Raw genomic sequence first — 27219 nt, 5'->3', positions numbered from 1 at the left:
GCAGTTACATGATCTCACATTTTGTCTCAAGCCCCATTTCCGTATGATCTCACATTCATATATGTCATTATATTCATACTTTGTTTTGGTAAATGATCTGAAAGCCGTAATTAATCCTTACTCGCAATTGAGGCTCAAGTCAGTAGCATATCAGTAGCTCTGCAATTTACAAGTCAGTCTCAACTTGTGGAGTGAGATATGTATACATAACTAATGAGTGAGTGACTTGTAAAGAAACTAATGAAAATGAAATTCTGAATTGCTCTCATGCTTCTCGACATGATTTGAGAGGTTTTGGGCCTAATTGGAGAAATGTGAAAACTAAAATTTCGATAAACTGAATAGAATGAGTTTATTTGTCCATTTGCGGGCAATCATGGATTTCGTCATGTCCAGGGTTGGAATGTGACACTGTTGTTGTTGTTGCTGCTGCGTTCAAAGTGTTTGTGGAATGATGGACGTGGAGAAGTCGTCGCTGTGCAATTGCGTGGTTAACTTTCTTCTGGAGGAGAACTACTTACTTACAGCATTCGAGCTTCTCCACGAGCTTCTTGACGATGGCAGAGACGATCAGGCCATTCGTCTCAAGAACTTCTTCTCTGATTCCTCCCAGTTCCCTCCCGATCAGATCTCTCGCTTCAACACTCTCAGAGGTACATGCTTCTATTTCTTCCCACAATCTACAACCGTTGGCTTCATCTCTACTGATGCACTTGCTGCTTTTGTTTTTTGTCATGATGCAGTTGCAGATCCTCAAACTTTGCTTCAGGAGAAAGAAGCGGTAGAAGAAAAATTAGCAATTACTGAATATGAGCTCCGTTTGGCCCAAGAGGACATTTCGAAATTCAAGACTGAATTGCAGAAGCAAGCAGAATCACCTGTAACTGAACTGAGGGGTAATTTATAATTACATATTCTATTGCTACGCAAACTTTAATTAAAGAGAATTGATGCTTGTGGTCCAACACGTGCATGTTGTTGCTTGTTATGTGTCGTTGAAATTCTATTGTCTGGGAATTGTAATCCACCTTTAAACAGTAGCAACATTAGAGAGATGCATTGTGCAAAGTAATATTTTGACCAGACTTCATGTTCTTTTTGTGACTTTCTCCCCATGTTAGATTCAGAGTCAAATGCCAGTGTAAATAATGGACCCCAATTTCACCGGCAAAAGACAGATGTCTCCTTCTCGGATTTGGGTCCCTTGAAAGACAATGAACGTCAAGATCTGAACTGCGCTGTAAAGGAATATTTGCTAATAGCAGGTTACCGTCTTACTGCAATGACATTTTTTGAAGAGGTACTTTTTTTATTTTTTCTCTTCAGCCTATAATTCTGCTTTCTGTTTTATAATTGTTTCCTTGTATTTGTATGTGGAAAGAGATGACTCTTATCTATGCCACACATGTTTATTCAACCAACTTCAGTAGACTAAAACGATCAAATTTGCAGCGGGTGCTGTATATCATATTGCCTTAGGAACTGGACCAAACGTAATTTAGAACAGAACAAGGGTGGACTGGAGTATGGCTATGGTGGCATAAGAAAAAGAAAAATTATAGTTTTAATAAAACCTTTTAATGTAGCTGTTGTAGTTTCAAGACTTAAGGAATGGAATTTAGAGGGAGGCTAGCAGAGAGGCAAGGCACCAAGGTGTTCAAGTAAACTCAACTTTTACTGTTCCAGTTTGATTTTTCTTACAAGTGGTGTATAAGTTTCAGATAGATCACCCTTAGACTCATGGAACACTAAAGGACAATAAATTCTCAGTAAAGACTAATTAAACAAGACACCCTTGAAGTACCTAAATGACAGTGTACTTATCCTAGAATTATGTAGACTCTTACAGTACTAGAGTTGAATTCATACTTTTAATGAAACTGAACATTAACTTTTAGAGTGACTCTTGGTTTATTTGTTTATTTGTCCATCTACTGTGGACTCTTAGAGTATCATTGGGGACTTCACTTTCAACCAAATAGCTCTCAGCTTAGTCTTGGCCTACAAATGGGGTATTTCTTTTTTAGTTGTGGTTACTGCATCAAGACATCTTAACATGTTAAATTGAATTTAAATTCTCTGTTAGAGAGGGAAAGTATATTTTAGTTACAAGAGCAAATATAGCTAGAATATTTTGTATCTGAGGTGTTTTCTTTATTGAGTTCAGTATTCAAATTTGCTTAGCTGTTGATATTCTGGCCACATATGAATATGTTGTTTACGGGTCACTCTTTTTGCGAGACACGTCGCATATCTGAATTCTTTATGAAAATGTGATGCTCTTTTTGTGACGTTACTTAATTCATCTAGTTTGTATACATGTAATGTCTATTTTCAACTGAGGAATTAAGATTCTAGTGATTTCATTGGAGAGGAAGAGCATCCAAAAGTTCATAATTTTTGGTTAAATGTTTTGATTCAAATTCATCGCCTATCAATTTAAGATGAGGATTTTTAAGTCTGGTAGATTTCTAGCAAGTTAATTATCTACTATAGGCTATAAGCTGTACCACCCCAACTTAATTTTATTATTTTATTATTTACAACAGTGTCTTTTCTTTACATAGGTCAATAATTGAGGTTTTTTCATGCAATTTTATCCTTAAGTAGTATCATCAGTTATTAAGGGAATTACTTGTTGGCTTTATGTAGAATACTCATTTGGACGAGGGCTCCCAAGACTCTTTTTTTCTCAGACTTCATTGGATTATTATTGTCTGTAATTCTAACTCCTTGACTGAAATATTCTTGTTGTTTTTCTTGGACAACTCATCTCCACAAACTCTTGCTCAGTCACTTGAGAAACTTCCCTCTATTCACCAAGGACCAAAATCCAACCTATAATATGTCCCATACCTTCCCAAACACAAGCAAAAGCAGACCTAAACAACCTTCTCTAACAATCTTACTGCAAGTCAGTAGCAATATTAATGTGTTTTTTCTCAACAGATTTGTACCATCCTGAATATTCTCTGCATTTTCAAATAGAAAACCAGACTTATCCAAACGAAACCCCAAGAGTAGTCATATCACCACAGCCGCATCTCCTCCACAATCCACGCTCCTGTATTGGCTAAGCCATTGATTTGTTATCATCTTTACTTTGGTTAAATGTTATATTAGTACTGCAAGTGAGTATTTCATTTGTTGAAACTGCCGTTCCAATTTCAGTTGTTTGATAATAGATTATTTTGTTGTTGTTTAACGTATTTAAAACATCTGTCTGAATTTATCTGACGAATAGAGTAAAGCAAATAGCTTCAGCAGAAATTCAGTAGAAAATGCTTTTCAAGATACGATTTAGCTTTCGTATGTTTAAGACAGTAATGAGTTGCATTTGAAGCACCTTACATTTCTTAAACCTTTGCATCAGGTGACAATGGTACTATTGCAGATTTGTTTGTGTGATTGAGCTTGACAATTTGTTTTGCTCTGTTTGACTAATCTTAATAGTCTACCATACCCTGTCATTACTTTCTCCCCAGGTCACAGATCAGAATCTAGATGTTTGGCAGAACTCACCCGCATGTGTACCAGATGCCCTGCGCCATTATTATTATCAGTATCTTTCATCCACTACAGAAGCTGCTGAGGTATTTCTAGATACATGTTATGTAGCATGTTGGCAAGTTGCTAAATTTATTGAATCACTGTCTTTACATTTCAGGTGTTTCACCTTGTTTTTTTCTTGCATCTAGCATTTGGCTTGTAATTTATATGATTTCAACCTAGGGAGCACAAAAGGCTTAGTTATTGAAATATGTGTTTGGTTGTTATATTTGGTACAGAATTCGGCATGTATATTCTGTCTTTCCCATACTTGTTGGAGAAATACTTTAATTTCATTTGCTTCTGCTTTCGTGCACCAAGGGAGCAAAAATGTGGTTTATATATTGACTTTACATGATTGGTGTGGTGGGTGGTATTGGTAGATGGATTCTTTTCTGCATACTTGATTATATTTTAAGTTTGCAGGCATGCAGCATTCAGAAATTGACAAATCCTTTGTTGCTGGTTGTTTTTCGATCTTATTCTAGGCATTAACCTACGGATGTAGCAAGTTTATATATTTCATAGAATTGATACCTACAGGGAAGATCACAACTGATTTTGTCCCATAGTTCCTCAACTCCTTTCCTGCTATTTTCTTTGAAGTTCTTTCAAACTTTGTTCTTTAGTTTTTCCTTCCCTCTCCCTTTCCTTTTGTCCATTTCCTTTTTCAAAAAAATGCTTGATGTTTCTTGACTGTAGTTGAAGTTACATTATTTATGCTTTGTATAATATGCTTGATGTTTCTCGAGTGTAATTGAGGTTACATTATTTATGCTTTGTGATTGCTATTACTTGTACATGTATAAATATATACAATTTTGTTTGTTCTTTTTGTTTGTGTATTTTTTTTTTTATGTATGTGTCATGAAGTTACTATAAATAATATTTATATCCATGCAGGAGAAAATTTCCATGCTTCGGAAAAATGAGTCGTTGTTGGAGGAAAATGAGAAGCTCAATCATGAAAAGATGTGTTTGGTTAAAAACAAAGATATGGCTGAAGGACAAATAAGTGCACTCAACAAATCATTGGAATCTCTTCAGAAGGACCTTAAAGACAAAGAGAACCTTGTAAGTGTCCTTACTACTCTGCCTTACCAATATGCTGTTCAATCAAGACATTTAAGAAGACAATAATTCACCCTTTAATTCAGGTACAAGATTTAAGGCAGTCCCTGGAGCACCAAAGGAAGGAGCTCAATGGTTGTAGAGCTGAAGTCACTGCTTTGAAAATGCACATTGAAGGATCTGGTTCGGGACAAAATATGGTAGCCACTGATGTTGATCAATCCCTGTCATTGGAAAAATACAAAGATGAAGTCAAATCACTGCAGATGGAACTAGAAATTTTAAGATCCAAAATCGCAAATGTAGATTCCACCCAAGCTGGGAAAGAGTCCATGCAGATGGAAGAAAAGGTTCTAGTCATGGATGAGGAGAAAAGTATAATCCAGCATCCAGATGATGCAATAACAAAAGTTGTGAAAGAAGCTGATCATTCAATAGCAGATGACAACCTAATTACACCTAAGGATGTCTCGGAAGAATATTCAGTAGATCCTTCGAATGGTAGTGGTGCCTTGACAAATGGTGGAAGTGTTTGCAAACAAAAGGATGTCTCGGAACCATCTACATCTAGCATGTTGCATCCAACAACAGAGGATCATAGTGCTGAAATTATTTCAGAGAAAAGGGCAAGTTTCTTATACTTATTCTCTTCTCATTTTAGGCATCAATTTTTATTTTTTTATTTTTGTGGGATTGGCTGGAGACACGTAAGGGCTGATTCTTTTAAAGTCAACCCTAAGGTACCCCATTTTCTCTTATTTTTGGATGGCCCTATCTACGTAACATTTCTAGATTGAATGAAGTTCAAGCTTTGCTAGCTTTCTGTTTCCTACATGTAATATATATGTTTATACTTTGACAGGGTCTAGAGACCATTCAGATCCTTGCTGATGCCTTACCCAAGATTGTTCCTTATGTTCTAATCAACCACCGCGAGGTTCATACGTAATTTTATACGACACATAGTACATTTTTGTAGCTATATACAGTTATCTAAGATATCACTCTCTAGATGAAATTTATCTTGAGTTTCACTGATTGGCGTTATCGATTCGCAGGAGCTACTTCCTCTGATCATGTGTGCTATTGAGCGCCATCCAGAGAGCAGTACTCGAGATTCCTTGACCCACACATTGTTTAATTTAATCAAACGTCCAGATGAGCAGCAAAGAAGAATTATAATGGATGTAAGCTGATGTTCTGAGTGCTGTGTTATCTTGTTCTACGGCTACATGATAATTTTACTAGTTGCTTAATTTAGCCACTGCATTTCAGGCCTGTGTCAGCCTTGCTCAGAATGTAGGAGACATGAGAACAGAAACAGAATTGCTTCCTCAGTGTTGGGAGCAAGTAAGTTTTGGGCCTCAATTTGCAGGGTATTTTTTTTTTGGAAAAGATTTGTTGCGTATCTTGATCTATTCAGTACATTTTAATATTTTTATCTTTTGTTTCGTGGTTACAGATAAATCATACATATGAGGAGCGCAGGTTGCTGGTTGCTCAATCATGTGGAGAGCTAGGAGAGTTTGTTCGGCCTGAGATCCGTGATTCTCTTATCTTGTCTATTGTTCAACAACTCATAGAAGATTCTGCAACTGTTGTCCGGGAGGCTGCTGTACATAATCTTGCATTGCTGCTTCCACTCTTTCCAAATATGGACAAATATTTCAAGGTCAGCCTCACTAATATGCTTCAGAGGCTCTCATGGAGAGGAATTCTGACTTGACAGAAATGGCTACAATGTAAGCTCTAGGTTGATAACACATGGTCTAGGGCATGGAGAGTCACCTCTTTATCATAATATGATGATTGACAAGAAAGACATGTATGAAGTATAACACAGAAAGTGTCTCCAATTTTACATTAAATCCCTGTATTTGTAGGTTGAAGAATTGATGTTCCAATTGGTCTGTGATCCCTCTGGAGTGGTGGTGGAAACTACACTCAAAGAATTAGTCCCTGCGGTAATCAAGTGGGGACAGAAATTAGACCATGTTTTAAGGGTTCTCCTCTCTTATATATTGAGCTCTGCTGAGGTATGCTTGTGCTTAACTATACTTCAATGATTTGCGGTTATTTTCAATTTCTCTTTTTAATAAAGACTTTGTTTAATTTACATCTGTGTGGTATTGCAGCGCTGCCCTCCGCTTTCAGGGGTTGAAGGGTCTGTGGAGTCACATCTTCGTGTGTTAGGAGAACGAGAACGCTGGAATGTCGATGTTTTATTAAGAATGCTACTGGAAATGCTTCCCTCTGTGCACCAGAAAGCAATTGAGATGTCCCCATTTTCTTCTGATCCTGAAACAACTGGAACAATATTTTCTACACCTTTCCTTGAATTGTATGCTGGGTAAGCTCCAATTTTTCATTTTAGTTCTATATTTAATGCAGGCTTCTTGTTTCAGACAGAATGCAACCTAACTAGCTAAACTTGTTATAACTTCTAATGAGAAATTTTATTGTCTGGCTAGGGGACATGTTCAGTTGCCTGCTTTTGAGTGGTTGCATGTTGACTGCTTACCCGACTTAATACAGCTTGCCTGCTTTCTACCTCCAAAAGAAGATACTTTGCGAAATCGAATCACCAGGGTACTGTTTCCATCTTTGCTGGCTTCTATTGTTTATTCAAGTGGTCCTTCTGCTGATCTGGATGTTCCTGATGCAGTTTTTGTTGGCTGTATCTGAACACTACGGGGATTCTTATTTGACACATATAATGCTGCCTGTATTCCTTATAGCCATTGGGGAAGATGCTCAATTGACATATTTCCCATCTTCAAGCCATTCCAAAATTGAAGGTAGTAAGAAACAAATTTTGCTGAAATGCATTCACATTCTTGTGCCAACTTTAATTGTTTCTGTTAAAACAGGTTTGGCACCAAGGACTGCTGTGGCTAAGAGACTGGCTACTATGTGCATCCTACCTCTTTTCTTGGCTGGAGTTTTGGGTGCCCCAAGCAAGCACGAGCAATTAGTGGAGTACTTGAGAAAGCTATTAGTTGAAGGTGCGGGAAATCAGTCGACAAAGTGCAATACTGAGATTGTTGATGCTGTCCGCTTCCTGTGGTTAGTAATCTAACAATTTTTATTAAACTAATTTGTTGCATCTTATTGTGTCATTGATGGGCCATTCTGCTAATGCAGCACATTTGAAATTCATCATGGGATGATATTCAATATACTCTGGGAAATGGTTGTCAGCTCCAACATAGATATGAAAATCAATGCTGCCAATCTGTTGAAAGTTATTGTGAGTATAACCATTCTTTGAGCATCCTCACTCTTTGTTTCCGACTTCAGATCTAATAATTAACTGACTGTTTTGGTTTATAGGTTCCATATATCGATGCAAAAGTTGCATCTACTAATATATTGCCTGCCCTAGTAACTCTGGGCTCCGACCAAAACCTGAGTGTGAAGTATGCTAGCATAGTCGCCTTTGGAGCTGTCGCCCAACATTTTAAAAATGATATGGTTTGCATTTTGTTTCCTCTTTTCGTTTTCTTAATGGAACAATATCTGTATATCCTTCTGATCAGATTCAGTTTTTACCAGATTGTCGATAAGATACGAGTTCAGATGGATGCTTTTCTTGAAGATGGATCCCATGAAGCTACCATTGCTGTAGTTCATGCATTAGTAGTTGCTGTGCCTCATACAACAGATAGACTTAAAGATTATATCCTCAACATACTTCCTGGGGAAATTGTTTTATTTCCTTTTGACACAACATGTTCCACATATTGACACAATATTTACATGATCGTACTGCTAATTTAGATTACTGCCAAGGTGTTGAAAAGTCAGTTTTCTTTAACATTATATACATCTTTTATCCAAGATCTTTCACCTTACAGGCACTCTGCCTGCTAGTGACATGATGCGACGTCGTGAGAGAGCAAATGCATTTTGTGAAGCAATCCGTGCTTTAGATGCAACAGGTTTGCATTTTCTAAATGCTAAGATTGTTTTTTAGCCAAAGCACATTAATATAAGTGCTATCACATGATATCTCTATGACCTTTTTGTTTTTTTTTCATTGGTTATCCCTCCCCTTGAGCTCCTTTTATTTCATGTCATTTCAATAAAATGTTTACTGGTGTCTATTGCTTGACTAATTAATTTCAAAATCTGGAAAATGTTATGCATATAAAGACCAAGTTATTGTCTATTCAAAAAAGAAAAAAAAATACCACACATGAATGAAATTCAGGGCTTTCTTGTCTATTTTTTGTTACTTTACTGTAAAGATGTCCTGTTTTTACATACAAGACAACAAAGAGATTCTAGTCTACCACACATGAATGAAATTCAGGGCTTTCTTTTAAAAAATGTACTGACACCCTCACTTAAACATTAAGGCTTGACAATCAAGATTTCTCTTCAAATAATTCCTCCAAAGTTTAGGTCAAATTGGGAACCACTAGTTTATCATTGTACATGTCTAATGTTTCTCCATTTTGTGACTAGAAGATCAACAGTTCCAACTTTTGAAATTCATTGTCATTATCAAATTGAAGAAATCCGCACTTTTAAGTATACACTTAGAAAGAATTGATCCCCTATACCAACAAGGAGATGCATTTGTCATGTTCATCTTAGCTTTTTAGGAGGGCTCACGCTGAAAGCATTGAATTGGATTTGAAAAAAGTGGCACTTGAATGAATAACCTGATATCATAGATACTGACAAGAATTTTTATGGTTCCACTAACGTAACTGGAACATCAGTCAATTCTACCCACTAGGTTCTGGTTTGTAGTACATTTCCTTGACCACTTCCTGAGATTATGTGCCTGAAATATTTCTTATCAACCATTACTCAAGTGTCTTAACTGTTTTGTTGATTGTTTCAGATGGTTGACCAAAACCCTTTTCTCTTGTTGAAGATAATAGGACAAATGAAATTTCTTGATACTACACAAACCTGAACTTCAAAGAACCTAGAGAAATAGAAAATCCTTATTTCGTTGGTCTGATAGATTCAATATAAGCCCTGTGCCTCTCTACTTTTTGAGAACTAGCAGATTACCTAGTCTCACAAAGTTGTTCTAAAGATCAAGAAAATGTCTTGCATCCACAAATCTATGAACTTTGGAGTATATGGACATATGATATATATTTATTATGGAATCAACATTTAAACATGTCAGTCCTATGAATCTATGATTTATTTGTCCTATAATAATAATGGCCTTGAAGCCTTGAAATACTAACTCTCGCAGAACCTGTGAAGCAAGCAAATTCGTGTTTAGGCTCCTAGGCTTTCGTTTTTAAGATGGCAATGAGCCCAAAATGATTGAAACGGATCTACTTTTCTTAGTTTTGAGCCTATTATTGTCAACAAAGTGTTGTGGCATACTATTATAGTCACTCCGGTTTGTATTGCTTTCTTTGCTATTTGAAAAATAAAAATAAAAAATAAATAAGCTCTTGCCTTATCCAGTGTGTTAACTCAAGTGTTTGACGTACAGATATTTCAGCAACCAGTGTACGAGACTACCTCCTACCGACCATCCAGAACCTATTGAAAGACTCAGATGCACTGGATCCAGTACACAAGGAAGCCCTTGAAATTATAATGAAGGAGAGATCTGGTGGAACTTTTGAGACCATCAGTAAGGTGATGGGTGCTGGACTCGCCTCCTCTGTGAGTAGTTTCTTTGGTGAAAGTGGGTTATTGGGAAAGAAAGATAATGTTGAGCCACTGCCAGAGCCAGTTGAATCCCCGAAGTCTGCACCAACGCCACCAGCAGAGGACACTAGATTAAGGCGCATTATGAGGGGTAATTTCACTGACATGCTCAGAGGCAAAGTAAAGGGCCAAGACGAAACTCAGAACCAATAAGGCTTGCTGTTCTGCATCTCCTTCCCAGGTGGATATGGTTCACAACTGGGTCAAAGTTGTGATCTGATGGATGCAAGGGAATTCATTTGACCATTTTGTTTCATTTTTTTATTTTATATTTTATGTTAAAGTACTAAATTCTCATTGACGTGAATAGGAGTTGCATTCTTTCATAACTAGATCATGAATACATATAGGAGGCAGTGACTCCCATGATGTGCTTCATAAGCATAGCTTGCTAGTCTGTGTGCTATACCATTGTGCGACCTGGGCGCATATAAGAGTTTTACACCCTGCATGTAACTATTTTTTGGTTATAATTTCACCAGATTACCGAGTCCCTGGGAGACCTTCAGTATTACTGGTGATATCTTGGACTGCTAAGTTATGGTCTGTTTCCACTTCCACCTGTTACAGCTGCAATTGTTTCACATATTCCACTCTCCAGAAGAGCATATAACTCAACTTGCTCGCTGAATTCGCATGAGACTCGCAGATGCAGCAAGAAAGTAAGACACCCTAGCATAATGTGTAGCTAATTAAGTATTAAAAATGACTCTTTTGTGCAGCATATATAGAAGTTGCTTAGGTCTAGGGTTACTAGATGAGCTTTACTCTAGTCTAGGGTTAGCAGCATATATATAGAAATTGCTTGAGGTCTTCTTAGTAGTTTTGCATGGTTCATTTCTTACGTAGACTTTGCAGGCGGATCGTGTCAATGTTGGTATCTTACATTTTATCAATACAGGATCTTACGTCTCTTATCACAAACAAAAAATATTATCCGATTTATTACTTGTTGTAATCACCAGTGAAAGTGATCGTATGTAATTTTACTCATCGTCATCTTATCATCCAAATAAAAATTCAAAAGGCATTAGACTAGTATTAGTTCATCGTAGCACTCCATAGCGAGTAAACCATTTGAATGATCAAGCAATTTATAAACTAGCTAGAGCATCATCACTTTTCTATTAAACTATTCGAACCATCTGTTCTGTCAAACCACCATGATCATCATCAAACCCTAAATTTTATATATCATTCAGTCGACTGATCAAACTATCACGATCGATCACCCCCAACTTAATTCTTACAATTATTTTAGAAACCGAATTTTTCACCTGGAAAAAGAGTAGAGGGTCAGCAAGGCAGCTCAACAGTAGCTAGCTGTTATTGAATATTAACTATCTAACATGGTTGTGCCTCGCAGTCCTCGCCCTGTGTGTTTTCTAAGTATGAATTGTAATTTATATATATATATCCAATATTTTGGTTCCCACGATAAATAAATATTCATGCATATATAGTTGAATAAATCTCCAATTTGTTCATTGACGAGCTTATAAAATGAAATAGATAATGATTCCAAGAGCAGGCTAGGCTAGCCATGCATGTCTTACGCAGCTGAGATGTGATATGTAGTGCTCGATCAAACACCATCACAAAGTCAACTCATCCAAACCATTGGCTAATTTTGTTGATTTTGTTTTCTTAATATTATCTTTCAAGTTTCGTCTTGGAATTTTCAGTCTTTTACCCCATAATTTATTTAAATCCACATTCGACCCATGTTAAGTACAGAAAGAGAATATCAATCACTGTATATATACGTGAATGAATTGAACAAATAGTATTTGCGTCAAAAATGTGTGTGTATATATATATATATATATATATATATATATATATATATATATATATATCATGAAACAAGTTATAAGTTTATTAGATGTGTTAATTTTATATCTGAATTCACCATTCAATTAGTAAACAGAGTCAAAAATAGATATGTCATGAAACGGGTAATAAGTATATATAACAAAAAGTATATATATTCCAGGTGTGAATGAATTAATTGAATTATTCAACATGGAAGCCCTTCTAGTGAGGACCCTTAAGTTGAGGACTTTGTGAGGACTTTTCGGTTTATAGTTTAAAAGACCCAATTTTCGATCACATTTTGACATCTTATCCGTTCAGTTTTTAGGTTTATATGAGTAGATCATTTCTACAAATTTTCACCTAAATTGGTGTTCGTTAAGATAACAAACTAGATCAAATTAATGGACGAACCAAATCTGTTAAATATGAACCGTTCAAGTTCATAATTGATAAATCACACTTATGAATGTCTTAACAATTTTCAATATAGCTGAAAATTTGAATAAATGATCTACTCATAAATACCTATAAACTGAACGGTCAAGATGTAGATATAAGATCGAAATGTAGGATAAGCCGAAAAGTCCTCACCAAGTCCTCAATTTAAAGGTCCTCACTAGAAGGGCCCCCTATTGAACATATGGTATCTGCGTCAGAATGTAGATATGTTATGAAACAGGTTATAAGTTTAGAAGTGCTAATTTTATATCATAATCCATTCAATTAGTAAATGGAAAGTCGAAAATAGATAAAAGAAATTCAGAAATAGATAAATAATAATAGATTAGATAACATGAGACGAGATGTAAGTTACAACGTTTTGTTTATTTAAACGATCCAATGGAGTAAGTTTTGGCCACCTATTACGGTATTACCTAATTAACTATCATAGTGATGACACAACCATTGAACTTAAGGACTACTAAATTATAATCATTATTCAACTACCAAGAATGGCCAATTTTATGCTATCAGCATTGACATAGATGCTGTCAATGGATTGGTTCCATAGTGTACATAGCTTCTAACCTAAAACATAATTTCTGCAACCAATGCACTCATCAAATCTCTGAATGCCATATCTGTGAAGCACCAAATTCTTGTGACTTGGTTCAATTACAAAAGGACAAAATGGAACTAACCAACTCACACTATATGATGCTGCGGTCAATATTTACATACTTGGTATAAAATAACTTGACAATTTTAATTCATTTGTCTCCATCTATTCAAAATAACAGCAAACGTTTCCTTTTGTTTTAATTTCAATGATTCCCAAGAGAAATTAAAGATGCATGTAACGCTTCAGTTACTCATGCTCAAGCTGTTACTTGCCATAGTTTACCAGGAAATTAAATCAATTGTTCTTCCAGCCTAGCCTGCAGATTTTTCATTATTTTCGAAAAGAAAAAAAAAAAAGACACAGACATTTGTGGTCAAATTGAAATACAACTCAACTATATTAGACTATATATGCATGGTAGCCACTAGCAAGAGCAGTAGACTTTAAAAAATTGAAAATACAAGTAAAATGAAAAAAAAGAAAGGTTCCTGCTGGGGTTTCTTGTAGGTTCATGTTTAACAGCTATACCAGATTGCATCCATATTATTTGACTTTGATTTTTTCCCTTTTTTAGACTTTCCACACCCTCCTGCCTCTTTCTTTTTATAATTTTGGTTTGATAGTATAAAGTCTTGGATATCTTGATGTTAACCTCACAATCAAATCCTCATCCCTAGCTAGTTTTTCACTTTCTCAGTTCCCAAATCCATGGCCATGGATTTTCCTCCATACCATTTCAGATGCCCTATTTCCATGGAGCTCATGAAGGACCCTGTTACCATCTCCACCGGCGTCACATACGAACGTGTCAACATCGAGAAATGGTTCTTCACATACAAGAAGAAAACATGCCCGGCCACTATGCAAAGAATCGAAAATTTCGACACCATACCAAATCACACCCTCAAGAGGCTCATTCTTGCATGGCAAAACCAAGGGGACTCGAAATCATCTGAGTTATCGAATTCGCCTTCTGATAAACATGAGGAGATTGAAGCACTTCTCAGCACGATCATGTCTTCCCCATTCAAGGTCAGTTCCTTAAAGAAACTTCGTTCCATTATTGACATGGGTGAGGAGACAAAAAATGACTTCATTAGTTGTAAAGGAGTGGAAGTTCTTGTTCAAATACTTGACCAAACCCTCACAGAGAACTCGGATTTCGTAACCTTTCGGGCCTGCGAGGAAGCTCTTTGTATTCTTCACCAACTTCCCATCTCAGAGGAAGAAGGTGACTCTTTTAAGCTGTTGTCAAAACAAGACTCCACCAGATCAATGGCGATCATGCTTCAGCGGGGAAGCGCTGAAGCACGCCTTCACACCATTACCATATTCAAGAAGATGGCAAAAACCAATTACGACTGGAACTTTGTGATACAAGATCAAGGTTTGGATTTCTTCAAATCCTTGTTGGAGCTAGTTTCAGACGAAATATGTAGCAAAGCGAGCTCATGTGCCTTGGAGGTGCTGATAGAAATCTTGAGAGCATCAAAGAAAAACAAGTTGAAGGCAATTGAAGCAGGTGCAGTTTGTGTCCTAATAGAGCTACTTCCAGAGTCCAGCAGATCCAGATGTGAGAAAATGTTGCAAGTGATCAAGTTACTATGTGAATGTGCTGAGGGGAGGCTGGCCCTGGTGGAACATGGCATGGGCATTGTCGTGATTTCGAAGAAGATGATGCATGTTTCCAATGTTGCTACCAAGATTGGGGTGAAGATCATGTGGTTGGTTTGTAATTTTCACCCAACTGAGAAAGTGTTGGAGGAAATGTTGATATATGGATCGGTGAAGAAGCTCCTTGCACTGTTGCATATGGACGGAAGGTCTTCGACGAAAGATAAAGTTGTGAAGATCTTCAGGTTGCATGGAAATTCATGGAAACGGTACCCTTGCTACCCTTGTGATTTGTAAGGGATACTTAGGATGTGTGAATGAAATTTGCTAAGTTTTTAGGTTTTTTTTTTTTAATTCCAATTTTTGTACTCAATTTTCAAATACAGCAAGCAGTAGACAATTTTCTGGATAAGTTTGAACTGGTAACTGGTGTTGGAAACATTCTACCATTTCCTTATGATTTAATTATGTTTTGATTGTGTTGATCACATGTAAGCAAGTGGTTCCAACCTTATTTTACCAAGCAAATTTCTAGATGGATCCTCCTCCTAATGGCGGATTAGACTCTTATATATTCTAACTTGTCATTTTAGATTTTTTCCTCCTCCACTACTCAATAGTCAATAGTACACTTGTATTGTGTTCAGTATTTGTTTCCCCAGGCTAGGTAGCTCCATATATATGTGTTCTTCAAAGGATGGTTGGATGGCTACTGAACTCTCTTTACATTGTTTAACTGGTTTTCGAGCTCTATATATATGTAAAAACAACTTAACTTTGCAATGTGCAATAAGAAATGGAACCATGATCGAAGAGGTTTGTGTTCGAATTGTATGTACTATACTACTATTGATCCACACTCTGAAGTAGCGGGTGATTGGCTAACTATGTGAATTGGACCATGCCTTTAATTAAACCCTCGAGTTAGAACGATGGGTACCAAACTATAAATTAAGTAGCCAACTACTGTGTAGGTATGACATTATGGGTAAGTCTCGTTGTGAATTTTGAAAATCACGTAAATGAAATGAAATGATGAAACAAAGGGCATTTCTCCTACTTTTTCAATGATCGGTTATGGTGGTTTATGGTTTATGGTTCAGACGATATTGGAACTAGCTAGCTAACAAGCATGCGTACCTGTTCTCTTTGTAGATTTCAAAAGTATTGTTAGACGTTCTTATTACTATATGTGAATGCTATATATAATTTAGTTGCTCTTGCAGCTCTGACCAAATAACCTACCAGCTTGATTACGAGATTTATTTGTTCGATCTAACTTCACCTTTTTCTGTAAGTAGATCAACTATATAGTTTCTTTCTTTCTGAAGATCAATTGTATAGGTTGTGCATTCATATAACGGATACATGTAAAAGAATATAGGGAAGTTAAACTCATAGAAGAAGCATGAGAGCACGTTCTTTCAATTTCAGCATTGCTGTTCTTCGTCGCGGTACACTTCCATCTATAAAATTAGTCAATAGTTGTATAATTTATTTATGGGTCCGGTTCCTCGGACATTACATTTGACATTAATTTTGACACAGTTTTCTGACCATTAGATTTAAAAAAATTGATGGACTAGATCAATTGTAAATATGATGTCAACCTATAAAAACTGATGTGACAATTGATATGACATTACTTATTTTATAACAAATCAAATCAAATTAAAATAAAAAATAAAATAAAATCAAAACCTAAAACCTAAAACCTGAAATCTGAAAATCAAATAAAAATAAATAAAAAAGACGACAGAACGCAGAAGACCCATAAGACACAGATCAAGAGAAAGAAGAGAAATACAGACGAGCAAAGAACGAATCTGTATTAGGATGACATTGATGAAATTCCAGCAAGACATAGCCTGATATACATGGGTGATTCCTTTAGGGGAAAACTTTGCTTTCGGGTTTCTCTGATACCAAGTTCAATATTTTTAGATTATTAGTACTCTTGAATCTTGATGCAACAAACTAATGAAGTACCAAAATCTTGTTAATCCAAGCGATGGTTGACATGGTTTGTCTGCTAGCTTCTCATGTTCCGATGGTATTAAGTTCATGAATCATGTGAATGATGCAATGCCTCTCATGGTTCACTTAATTACCTATAATCAGCTATGACAATTGAAGCACAACTTTTACAAAAAGATATTTACAAAGACAACGTACTAGCAACAAGTTGAATTTTATTATGATACATTGTTGCAATGGTTTAAAATCTGAAATCTAAAAAGATGTGTAAAGATATGTGTTAAAAAAAACGTCCCTTGAACCAGACCCAAATATATATATAACCTAGCTTTCTATGTCTTTTCCCATATTTGACAAGAGAAATCTTCAATGAAAACAAATTTAAAAAAAAAAAAAAACAAAAAAAAAACAGCAATCAGGTCAAGATGTAAAAGAAGATTCTAATTGAAACGGCCATCAAAGACAAGCAGCAACTGCGGCTGCTTTAGTATTAGTTAGACACAGCAAATGAGCACTATTGCAAACTGCTGTTCTCTATCCAAACTCCAAAGAGGTTGGTAGTTGTTATGCAGAAGAAGTGTCCAAATTAAATGGGGGAGACGGATTGAAATATTCATGTAATGAAACCGTCATAGACCAATTTGATATTGGTCTGATTGTACTTCTTCACAAGGTTAAACGAGGTTTCACGTTCGATTTCTCTCCACAAAGTTGACAAAGGGCATCAAAATTTATTAGCCATCGGCCTATTCGCAGTTCCAGAATGTCAATGAAGTTTCAAGTTCTAATACCTTTCTTGCAGACAGAAGTCTTCCATCAAATACAACGCGTTATGGAAGCAATCACATCCAGACCTTCCCATATTTCATACCCAATTGGCCAATCATTCTCTTACCGTGTAATCACTGGCACAAATAATCCCCTAAGCAACACCACCGGCCTTAATAAATCAGTAGGTCAACAACTCAATAATAGTAACTCTGGTCACCTTATATTCTTGACAAAATATAAATTTCAACTATAGGTTTCTGTCAATAACTTTCATACTACCAATAAGTACCAAGTCCCCCTGCTCCTTTATTTGGAAACCTCTAGGATAAAAGCTTTTGTATTTATACAAAAAAAGGGAACATTAAGATCGTCAACTGTGATACAGTAAGCAAATGTGACTTCCTATGCTTACAATTCAACTGAAGCTTGTATTTATTTTCACCTAGACTAGCGGCCATGGGACAGAAAATGCAATGATGCAGATGAAAGAACCATTTAGTACATGGCTGAGACATGATATTGGTATTTAGTAACATAAATTAAAGTGGTGTTTGTATACGTGCCTGCTGAGACGAGAACTGAAACTCATAGCCTGCACAAGTTATATTTTTTTAGTGTCTGAAAACACCCAGATACTCAAAGCTTCGCAATGGCAGTTACAGGCAAGTTGGATCTTGCAGGGAGCTTTAACTCTTCCCATTCTTCATCATCCAACTTAGAGAAATACTGATCAACCATATTATCATTGATGAGCTCCAATTTAGAAGGCTCCCACTAAAACAAAGACCAAAAAGGAGGAAACCAAACACAAATTAATGCCCACATTGTAGAATACGTAAAAACTATTTTATATGTTTCAAAGAGCGATGTTATGTATACATGCACACACATATAGTAAAGATGTTATCTTTTTACTAGAGAATCTGCTAATCATATGAATAATGCATACATGCATGTATGTATGTACAGGGTTTTGTGCACCCATACACAAATACTCCACTAAGAATCCATAAACACTGCAATTTAAGGGATCACAGGTGGGTAAAGTCATCCCTACCTTTGGGTTTCTATCCTTGTCCAACAATATAGCTCTGCAACCCTGCACTTAGAAGCAAGGTCCAAGTCACACAAAGGAATATAATAATTCAGGAAACAAAATATATAACATATATATACATGTATGTTTGTGTGTGTGTGTGTTGGTAAAAGCTGAACCTCTCTGAAATCCTTGCTGACTTCTCCTCGCAAAACATGAGAAACCATTCTATATTCACGAACAAGGCATTGACCGACTCCCTGAAGCCTTCCTTCCCTAATCTAAAATTGCAATAAAACTATTATTGTCAAGCCAAATTCTGAAAGATTCATGAGAGCTTCTTAATACCTGCCGTGTCAACAATTATATGATGGTGTTATCAAGATTTACAATATTGGCTAATTTTTTATTACAAGTTTTTGCTGCTCATATAGTTGTCAAACATGGTATTAGAGCTTTGCAAGGTATAGTATAGTGCTCATATAACCAATGGAAGTTAAACTACTATTAGTTGGAGGCAATGTGGAATGAGGTAACTCATTCCCACATCAGAAGAAGAGATAGATATACCTAATTTTTTATATAAACTATTTTTTTATTAAGTGTTTCAGATGTTAATGTAGACCCTTTAAGAGATTGGACCAGGGTGGATCCCCAATGTAGACATATACAGTTTTCAATTAATTTGCATCCTTGTTTGAAATATTATCAGTCTGTACAAAAACTTGGCCATCTACAATTTTACAATCAGAAGATGAGTCATGAAATACTTTTGTTAAACAATTACTACAATGCCATGCAGCAGTCGCTCATATTCAGAAGGAAATTATGCAACCCAATACCAAATGCCTTGTGCTTAACCATGTAATCTATCTCTTCTGCTATGCATGAAAATCAAATCAAAAACATTCCCCATCTTTGGCAGAAGATGTTGTATCATGTCTTTTAGGCCACCAATAAACGTTTGAAATTTTAGGAATAACAGTTGTCTAATAGATGCTTTAAACACTAACTCATCAAAAAATTTTGATAATGAACAAATCAATTGTAAACAAAGAGCTAGCTTGAAACATACTGATCTTAAAGAAATCTTCAAACTCATTGGTGATGCTTTTTTTAGAGATTGAATTGTTGTTGATAACCAACCATCTGCCCTCTTTGCAGCCTCCTCCTCCTTAATAGCAAGCATGATATCATCAAAGCAGATTGTCAACATTTTATCTATGATCAAGTAGAAAATACTAGAAAGAAAAATACTCAAGTAAAAAAGACAAAGAAGTAATAAAGTTACAAGAGATACAGAACCACAAAATATCAAACTAACACTCAGTATTTTAAATTCACAAATCTACTTACAAGGGCAGATAAAATTCCTTCAACTGTTCTTCTAGAAAAGCACTTGTCAATAATATCCATCCTGTACCAAAAATTTGAAGAATTAACAAAAACAAGTAGATTCACAACTTCATTTTCTAAGAGTAGATAGTCATTTTATCATTACACAATGACCTGACTGAACTAAAAGACTCCTTATTTCATGAATATGCAATGGATTTATTGAACTTGAAACTACAGCAATTAGATGTAGTTACTATCTTTAATGTACACGACAAGCTATCAATTTCAGGACTCGTAGCAAATTAGAAATTTGCTTCAAATTTTATGTTAAGCATACTGTGATTTTTAGAAACAAAGCAGTGCCCAATGCTACAGCCGTTAAAATGGCCATACAAACATGTGTTCAATTGGCAATTATACTGTGTGCAAAATAGAAGTTGTGCTGAATGGCAACTTTAATAAAAGTTTTGAGCCACCAGTGCAATTGAGACCAATCAGTATAAAAACAAATCCCAAAAGAAGTGATCGAAAAAGAAAAACTAACCGGTGATAAGCACTTTTCTCTTTTAGAGCTGGATGCTGTGAGTATTGATCCAAAATAGCTTGAATAGTTGCAAACACACTTGAATCTACTTTGCATAGTGCTGCTTCTAGCAAAGGCAGACTCTGTTAATCAATCAAACAAAAAAGATTATTGAACACAACTAAGTAGATTCAGATCTCTGATGGGATATCAATCAGTTATTCAGATAGTTAAATGAAAGTTCACGATGATATTAATATATGGATGATTGTCAGGTGACAGTGAGTAACATTTTAGGACAAATCTTGCATGAAAAGATTTAGGGCAGACATATGGGGATACTATATATGAATGTAGCTTAACTTTCATCTACTTCGAACCTCATAGGACCTCCTTCTACATGTGGAGTTGTAGATGGACAAGTCAGTCATCTACATTTTGTACATCAGTGTTGAAATTATAAATGAATATCACAAATTGTCATTTTTATGATTACGTGTTCTTATATTCTAAATCTGACTGCCTAAATATTCTAACTCTTGAAGTATCACATATTGATATAAATATAAAGCAAGCATAAGAAAATAAACTAATACTCTCTTTAGAAAAAGCCAAGTCTTGACTCGTAGTGTAATTCTGCAACTTTAAATACAAAAAGAACTACAAAATGCATAAATCTCAGAAGGAAGCAAATCCCTGCTGATACTTGTTACAATATTGAGTAGTCAACCAGCATTAGTCCTTAAAAAATTAGGTTACCCTGCTGCATCATTGGTATAGATAAAACCCAATAATAATAGTTGGTGGCTTACAGTTGAAGGAACAAAGTGAGTGGCTAGACCACAAGCGAGCATTTCAGCACCATCCAATCTGGCACCCGTAAGACCAACATATTCTCCTGCAGTGTATTGCAAAAGGGAATGAATATGACATCATAGCAGCCACTACAGATAACACAAATGCTGCGTTATTAAGTGAATAAAATTGACGTCTAACATGAGATACTAAGCAGTAGTAATTGGTAGTAACTTTCTGTCAAATGACTGTATTTGATAATAAATTCACTTAATCAAAATACAGTGAGAGAAAAAAGAAGTACAGGGTAGGTAAGGAATCCACTACAGTTGGATATTCACAGTGGAACTATAAGAAACTATAATAAAACCAAGAAACCCGAGAAAACAGACAAACAGAGACCAACCAAAAACTATTAGAAACAAAACAACAACAGCTCCCCAATCTAAACCAAGAAAGTAATTTCTTTGAGAGCACATATGTAAACCAAAGATATACCAAGCATTACCAAAGAATCCAGGAAGCCTGGACAAATAATAAGAGGCACCTACATCCGGAAAAAGTCCCAGAGCTGTTTCTGGCATTGCAAAAACCTGCAAAAACAAAAATAAGAAATACAAGGGATTCCAGCAACTAGAAAGCCAGAAAGACTCGAAATTCTAATTCCTTCGAGACATACAGCAAACAATCTAAATATATTTCTAGGTGTAAATCCTGAATTGCATCCCACAATAGCACCAAAGGATAACTAGTAAAACTTTGTAACATCAAATAGGAAGTTCAGTGATAAACCTACCGTATTCTCAGTTGCAACACGGAATCTACCATGGACGGAAGCACCAGCACCACCTCCCATGACAATTCCATTCAGAAGTGAAACCTTCAATGAAAATTCGTGCCAACAGTAAGTATAACTGTGATACCAGAGGTCATAGTAAAATATTATAAAACTACATTAATTTAGTGAACTATGTCACCTGTGGTTTACTGTATGTTGCCATTAAGTAGTTTAAGGTAAACTCCTTTCGGAAAAAATGTGCACCTGATCTCCAATTTCCTATGTAACACAAAGGCGGCAACTCACTAGTATCAGATAAGTAAGCACTCAATACATTCATTAGTTTTGAAGAAAGAAAAACCAGAGGTGATAAAGAAATCCTGCCTTCATTAATATCATGAACCACAGCCGCTACATCACCACCCGCACAAAATGCTCTTCCTTTTCCCTAGAAACATAAAAACAGATGGCATACAGGATTATGCACATTCAATAATCAATTCATGTAAAACATATAGTTGATGATAACACAACATCTGCATCTTCCAGAATATAATATACGCCCAACTAAACCATGGTTTAGTACAACTAAAAGCATCTTGGCATAGTAGGGTATAACTACTCCAAACACCATTGGAGCTTAGATTTCTAAGGGAAATCAAGGGAAAGCCTTCAAGTATTTCAATATGGGAATACTTTGATAAAATATGCTTCAGAACTGAGTTTTACAGGTGTGGGGTAAACCCCTTTTTAAAAACCTCCATACATTCCCTAGACTCTTCTAGTCTTCTAGAAACTCCACCAACATTAATAATACTCCTAATTCCCAGATCACAATAAATGCCTAGACAGCTAGCAGACAATACCTCCTAGACTCTCTAAACACATTTAGTTAAGACATTAAAACAAAACAAACAACTACCAAAGACTGATAGTTACTGCATCAATACTGACTAACATTGTGCCTTATGATTTCACGGAGTAGCGTAAAACTTTATTCACAACTATGGACCAACCCAAAGCAACCCCATTTAACATTGGTGGATACAATGTCCAAGCTCCATCAAGCTTGGGAGGTGGCACAGAGACTTCAGGAATACTATATGTATGTAACCAACCTCACGGACCCAAGTTTGAACAAATATGAAAGGCACCAACCTCAAAAAGAAAAATGTTGCAAGTTTCCAGAAAAAATGGTTACATTCTGATGAAAACCCAACCTTGAACTTTGAGCTCAAGTTAGCCATGTTAACTCAACCCAGACAAGGGCCCACATAGGGTAATACTGTTAGATATCTGTATCTATTTCATTGAGGAATAACATACATGATAGAGGATTGTTCAGTTAAGTGAAAAAAAAAGAAAAGAAATAGGGTTGCAATAATGGTTTGGTATTGCAAACATACATGTTCAGAGGTAACCTAGCGAAGATTTAAAACAATATTACACATAATAAGAAATAATGATCTTTTATATTTTATCTCTTTGAAAGGAAAAAACAGAGGAGGAGAGAGAGAGAGAGAGAGAGAGAGAGAGAAGCAACAAAAGGAGTGGATAAGTAATCCTGGGGCTAAAGGTGAGAATGAAAAGCAAAGACTCGCAACCAGAAAAGAAGAAACCATTATAGAAGCCTTACTTCACAACAGTTAACAGATTTGTCATGATAAAAGAGATGGAATAGACAAATAGTCCCTAAAAATACACAGTAACCTAAGACGAAAAATAAAAGGATAGGCTTTCTCCTGTACTCTATCTTACAGGTCTGAGCACAAAAAACAGGTTTTCAAAAAGAATGATAAAAGCCATCAAATACCCCAACGAAAATATCAACTAATATGTCTAGTGTCTCAGAATAGAAATGAATTCTAACAAACTTCTTTGTATCTCTTTCATACAGTTTATTTTAATCTGAAGTTCTGAACCGAACTCATGGAACAAAAGTACCTTGAGAATCACCAACTTGACATTAGCATCCTCCTCGTATGCAAAGAAAAATTCCAAGAGTCGAGAAATCTACAGGACAACAAAAAGAAACAAGGAAGAAATAGCAACTAAATTATTGTCTCCAAACAAATAACCAATGTTCCAGCACAGCACTACCACACACGAATAACTTTTCCTTCTCCAAAAGACATCTTAGCTTTACTATAAAATTATGCAAAAGAAAAAACATACAATACAATAAAAGACTCGAGATAAATCAGGCTTTAAAAAGTATCATTTCATCTCAGCATTATTTCTATCTAATTTCTTCAGGGTTCACTTTTCATATATGAATAGACCATTTGCCTAAAACACAATCAGTAAAATCTTAACATATTAGAAACTCTTCAACAGCACATAACAGGTGCACAAATAAACCCTACTGATAAAGCAAAGGAATGTATTCACTTAATCCTCAAAAGTCCAACTGTTCTGTAATTTTACATCATTGGAGTGGGAAAACCTACCAACTAAACTGGTGAAATAAACTCAAAGTATGGCTTCAAAGGCACACGTTTTCTGTAAAATCACATTAAATTGTTAAGTTGAGCAGCAGATCTCCCTTTTTTTCTCACTTCACATGGTGCACTTCTAAGCCTAGACTCGCTACCAAAATGTATCTATGCTACAGAGACCACTGCAAATAAAGATTATTGACAGTTGATGATATATAGCTCTTATATCCCAGAAATCCTCCAAAATCCGCTTTGCTGAAGGGTATTGATGGTGGGGCCTCCTGCTGAACCCTATGATCTGTATGAGGCAGGAAGCTTTAGCAAATAGCTTCATTAGGTACCCCAGACCACATGGGAGCAAATGGCTTGACCATTCAGATTTACCCTCCTTGGTGTTGACACTCAATAATCTTCAAGAACAATTTGATACATCCCCATTTGCTGTTATTTATGTGACCAGAAGGTACAAACCGTTTATGCATATGGTTGATATATTGCCCTGTTTGGGTAAACCTACTAGTTTCTATATCTCTTAAAACTTAAGCGGGTCATACTCCACTCTGTGTTGGGTGTATGTTCTGAACAATATGGGAAGGAAGGAAGAGAAAGAAGCAAAAGTTACATCAACATCACTATTTTCTGTTGGTAGTGGCTTTTGAAAGAATTTCATACATTCGTATTTAAACTTCATGCTCATCTCTTAATGACAAATGTCCTTTATGTTCTTATAAGCTAACAGATACAGTTAAAAAAAGTTATAAGGTGAAGATAAGTAATAAAACAACACAACATAAAAAGCTAAAAAGCATACGAACATAGGAGCATTGTAATCTTATGTAACACAGAAATTGATTCAAGAAAGCGAGGCAGTAAAGCACTGGGAGTTACAGGGCAAATACCATTTCAAAGTTAAGGGCATTCAATTGCCGAGTCCTGTTCAGTGTCATAATCCTGGCACAGAAATCCTCTTGTACCAAAACCACCTATCAGATAGCAACAACAAACTACAATCTTCGGTAAACAAAACACAATACGAGAAATTGCTAATCAAATCTAATTTAATCTAATCTAGTCGGATTAAGTTATCGAAAATGTGGAATTCCAAGCAGTGAAACACCAAAAGATCATAATAATAGGGATTTGAGTTTCATATCAAAAAAAAAAAATCACAAAAGCAGGAAATTCACACAATTATGTAACTCTAAATACTCGGCAGATTCAGACCGAATCGTCATCGCGTGGGCTTGAGTTGAGAGAAGCCATGTCTGTACTGGGATGGACCGAAACAACTGAACCCGAAACTGATTGGACTGAATTGCTGAACGCAGAGATGAGAGCGTCGTCAGTTGCAGTCTCTGCTACTCATTTTGGTAGAGAGAGAGAAGGAGAGGATATAATATACGAGTACGGTGTACATCAAATTTGACATTAATTTTGACACTGTTTATTAGTCATTAGATTTTAAAACAATAAACGGTTTAAATCAATTCTAAATATGATGTCAACAAATAACTAATTAAGATGACAAGTGACGTGATATTACCTAATTTCATAACAAATCAAATTAAAAAAAAAATTCATGCTTTAAAATCTGGAAACTAAAATCCCAATCAAGTTGGTACAATCAAAAGAAATAAGAAAAAAGATCGACAAAAACTAAAAAAGAAGAACACAAACTAAAGAAAGAAGAAAATAACCTCAATTCAAATCATAAAGTTGCCCTCTAATATATAAGATCTTCATATTTCGTTAAATTAATCTTCACTTAGAAAGAAGCTTTTGTTTCTGTACTCATTCACTCATAAAGCTGCAACTCTAATATATCATATCTTCATAGAGCAATGACTATAGAAAAGACAATTAAACAATCAATTTCAAAACATATCGTTTATGGCTTTATGCACAAAAGAATCATACAGCTTTGCATCATACAGTGGTAGATATATACAGCTCTCTATGGCTAATGTATATAATCAATTTTGTCTGGATCATCTAAGATGTTTCCCTAAACTTCAAAATCAAATTCTTTTCTTCTTTCTTTCGTATGTGTTCTTCTTTTTTCTTCTGTGGATTTTTATTATCGTACAATCTGGATTTTGGTTTCCAAATTTTAAATTTTTGATTTTTTCTTTTAATTTGATTTGTTATGAAATTAGGTAATGCCACGTCACTTGTCATCTCAATTAATTATTTGTTGACATCATATTTAGAATTGATCTAGACCATTCATTGTTTTAAAATCTAATGGCTAATAAATAGTGTCAAAATTAGTGTCAAATTTGATGTCCCTTGAACCGGACCCATAATATATATATATATATATACCTTTGGCACATGGCAGAATGATCCTCTTCCCTTGGCAACACCTATCTTACGGTTTACAAACTCACTTGCTATCCTAGTAGAAAGTCAAAAATTTAGCTAGTTTTAGTGTTTTACTAGGTAAATAAGTAGGGCTGTTCACCTGCGGGACACTTTTTAAGGGACAGAAAGGGACGACTCAATCTCAGCCATTGGATTTTAAATGAATCAATCTTACAGTTTCTAATGAAAAAACCGATTTCGTTTCATTCTGAGTTTTTATGTTCATCTTCTTCCATCTCACCAATCTTACGGGTTCTTCTTCTTCTTCTTCTTGTGTTTTTGGGATTATAGATCTGTTCTTCTTCTTCTTCATCTTCTATTCTCATCTCACCATCTTATCTGTAATTTCTAAAAGCACCATATACTCTTCTATTTCCATCTTCCGTAGGG

At 35.6% G+C, this 27219-nt stretch overlaps 3 protein-coding genes across 3 annotated transcripts; 2 read left to right on the top strand and 1 right to left on the bottom strand.

Annotated features, from left to right (window-relative positions):
• Positions 1 to 454: 454 nt before the first annotated feature.
• On the top strand, positions 455 to 10851 carry LOC101295753 (lisH domain and HEAT repeat-containing protein KIAA1468 homolog). The gene is given in 19 exon segments (XM_004307260.1): positions 455 to 653; positions 744 to 896; positions 1128 to 1300; positions 3486 to 3593; positions 4453 to 4623; positions 4707 to 5214; positions 5481 to 5557; positions 5679 to 5831; positions 5896 to 5991; positions 6083 to 6303; positions 6497 to 6656; positions 6756 to 6970; positions 7092 to 7209; positions 7286 to 7686; positions 7765 to 7906; positions 7954 to 8094; positions 8176 to 8385; positions 8462 to 8561; positions 10094 to 10851. Coding segments are annotated over 19 exon segments (3720 nt in total). The 3' UTR covers positions 10468 to 10851.
• A 2991-nt stretch (positions 10852 to 13842) lies between these two features.
• On the top strand, positions 13843 to 15106 carry LOC101304336 (E3 ubiquitin-protein ligase PUB23-like). The gene has a single exon (XM_004308690.1). The coding sequence runs from the start codon at positions 13904 to 13906 to the stop codon at positions 15104 to 15106; it is 1203 nt and encodes a 400-aa protein (XP_004308738.1). The 5' UTR covers positions 13843 to 13903.
• Positions 15107 to 17795: 2689 nt separating this feature from the next.
• LOC101295457 (3-hydroxyisobutyryl-CoA hydrolase 1-like) lies at positions 17796 to 25918 on the bottom strand. The gene is made up of 14 exons (XM_004307259.1): positions 25690 to 25918; positions 25365 to 25448; positions 23972 to 24040; positions 22412 to 22475; positions 22227 to 22306; positions 22046 to 22129; positions 21758 to 21842; positions 21267 to 21352; positions 20476 to 20597; positions 19950 to 20010; positions 19669 to 19767; positions 18773 to 18874; positions 18615 to 18656; positions 17796 to 18331 (listed from the first exon to the last, which is right to left on the bottom strand). Exons 1-14 carry the CDS (start codon positions 25726 to 25728, stop codon positions 18194 to 18196), a joined length of 1155 nt encoding a protein of 384 aa, XP_004307307.1. The 5' UTR covers positions 25729 to 25918; the 3' UTR covers positions 17796 to 18193.
• Positions 25919 to 27219: the final 1301 nt, after the last annotated feature.

Source organism: Fragaria vesca, linkage group LG7, assembly GCF_000184155.1.
Source record: "Fragaria vesca subsp. vesca linkage group LG7, FraVesHawaii_1.0, whole genome shotgun sequence".
Lineage (NCBI taxonomy): Eukaryota > Viridiplantae > Streptophyta > Magnoliopsida > Rosales > Rosaceae > Fragaria > Fragaria vesca.
Note: the sequence above shows the minus strand (reverse complement) of the source record. Positions and strands in the feature narration are given on the sequence as shown.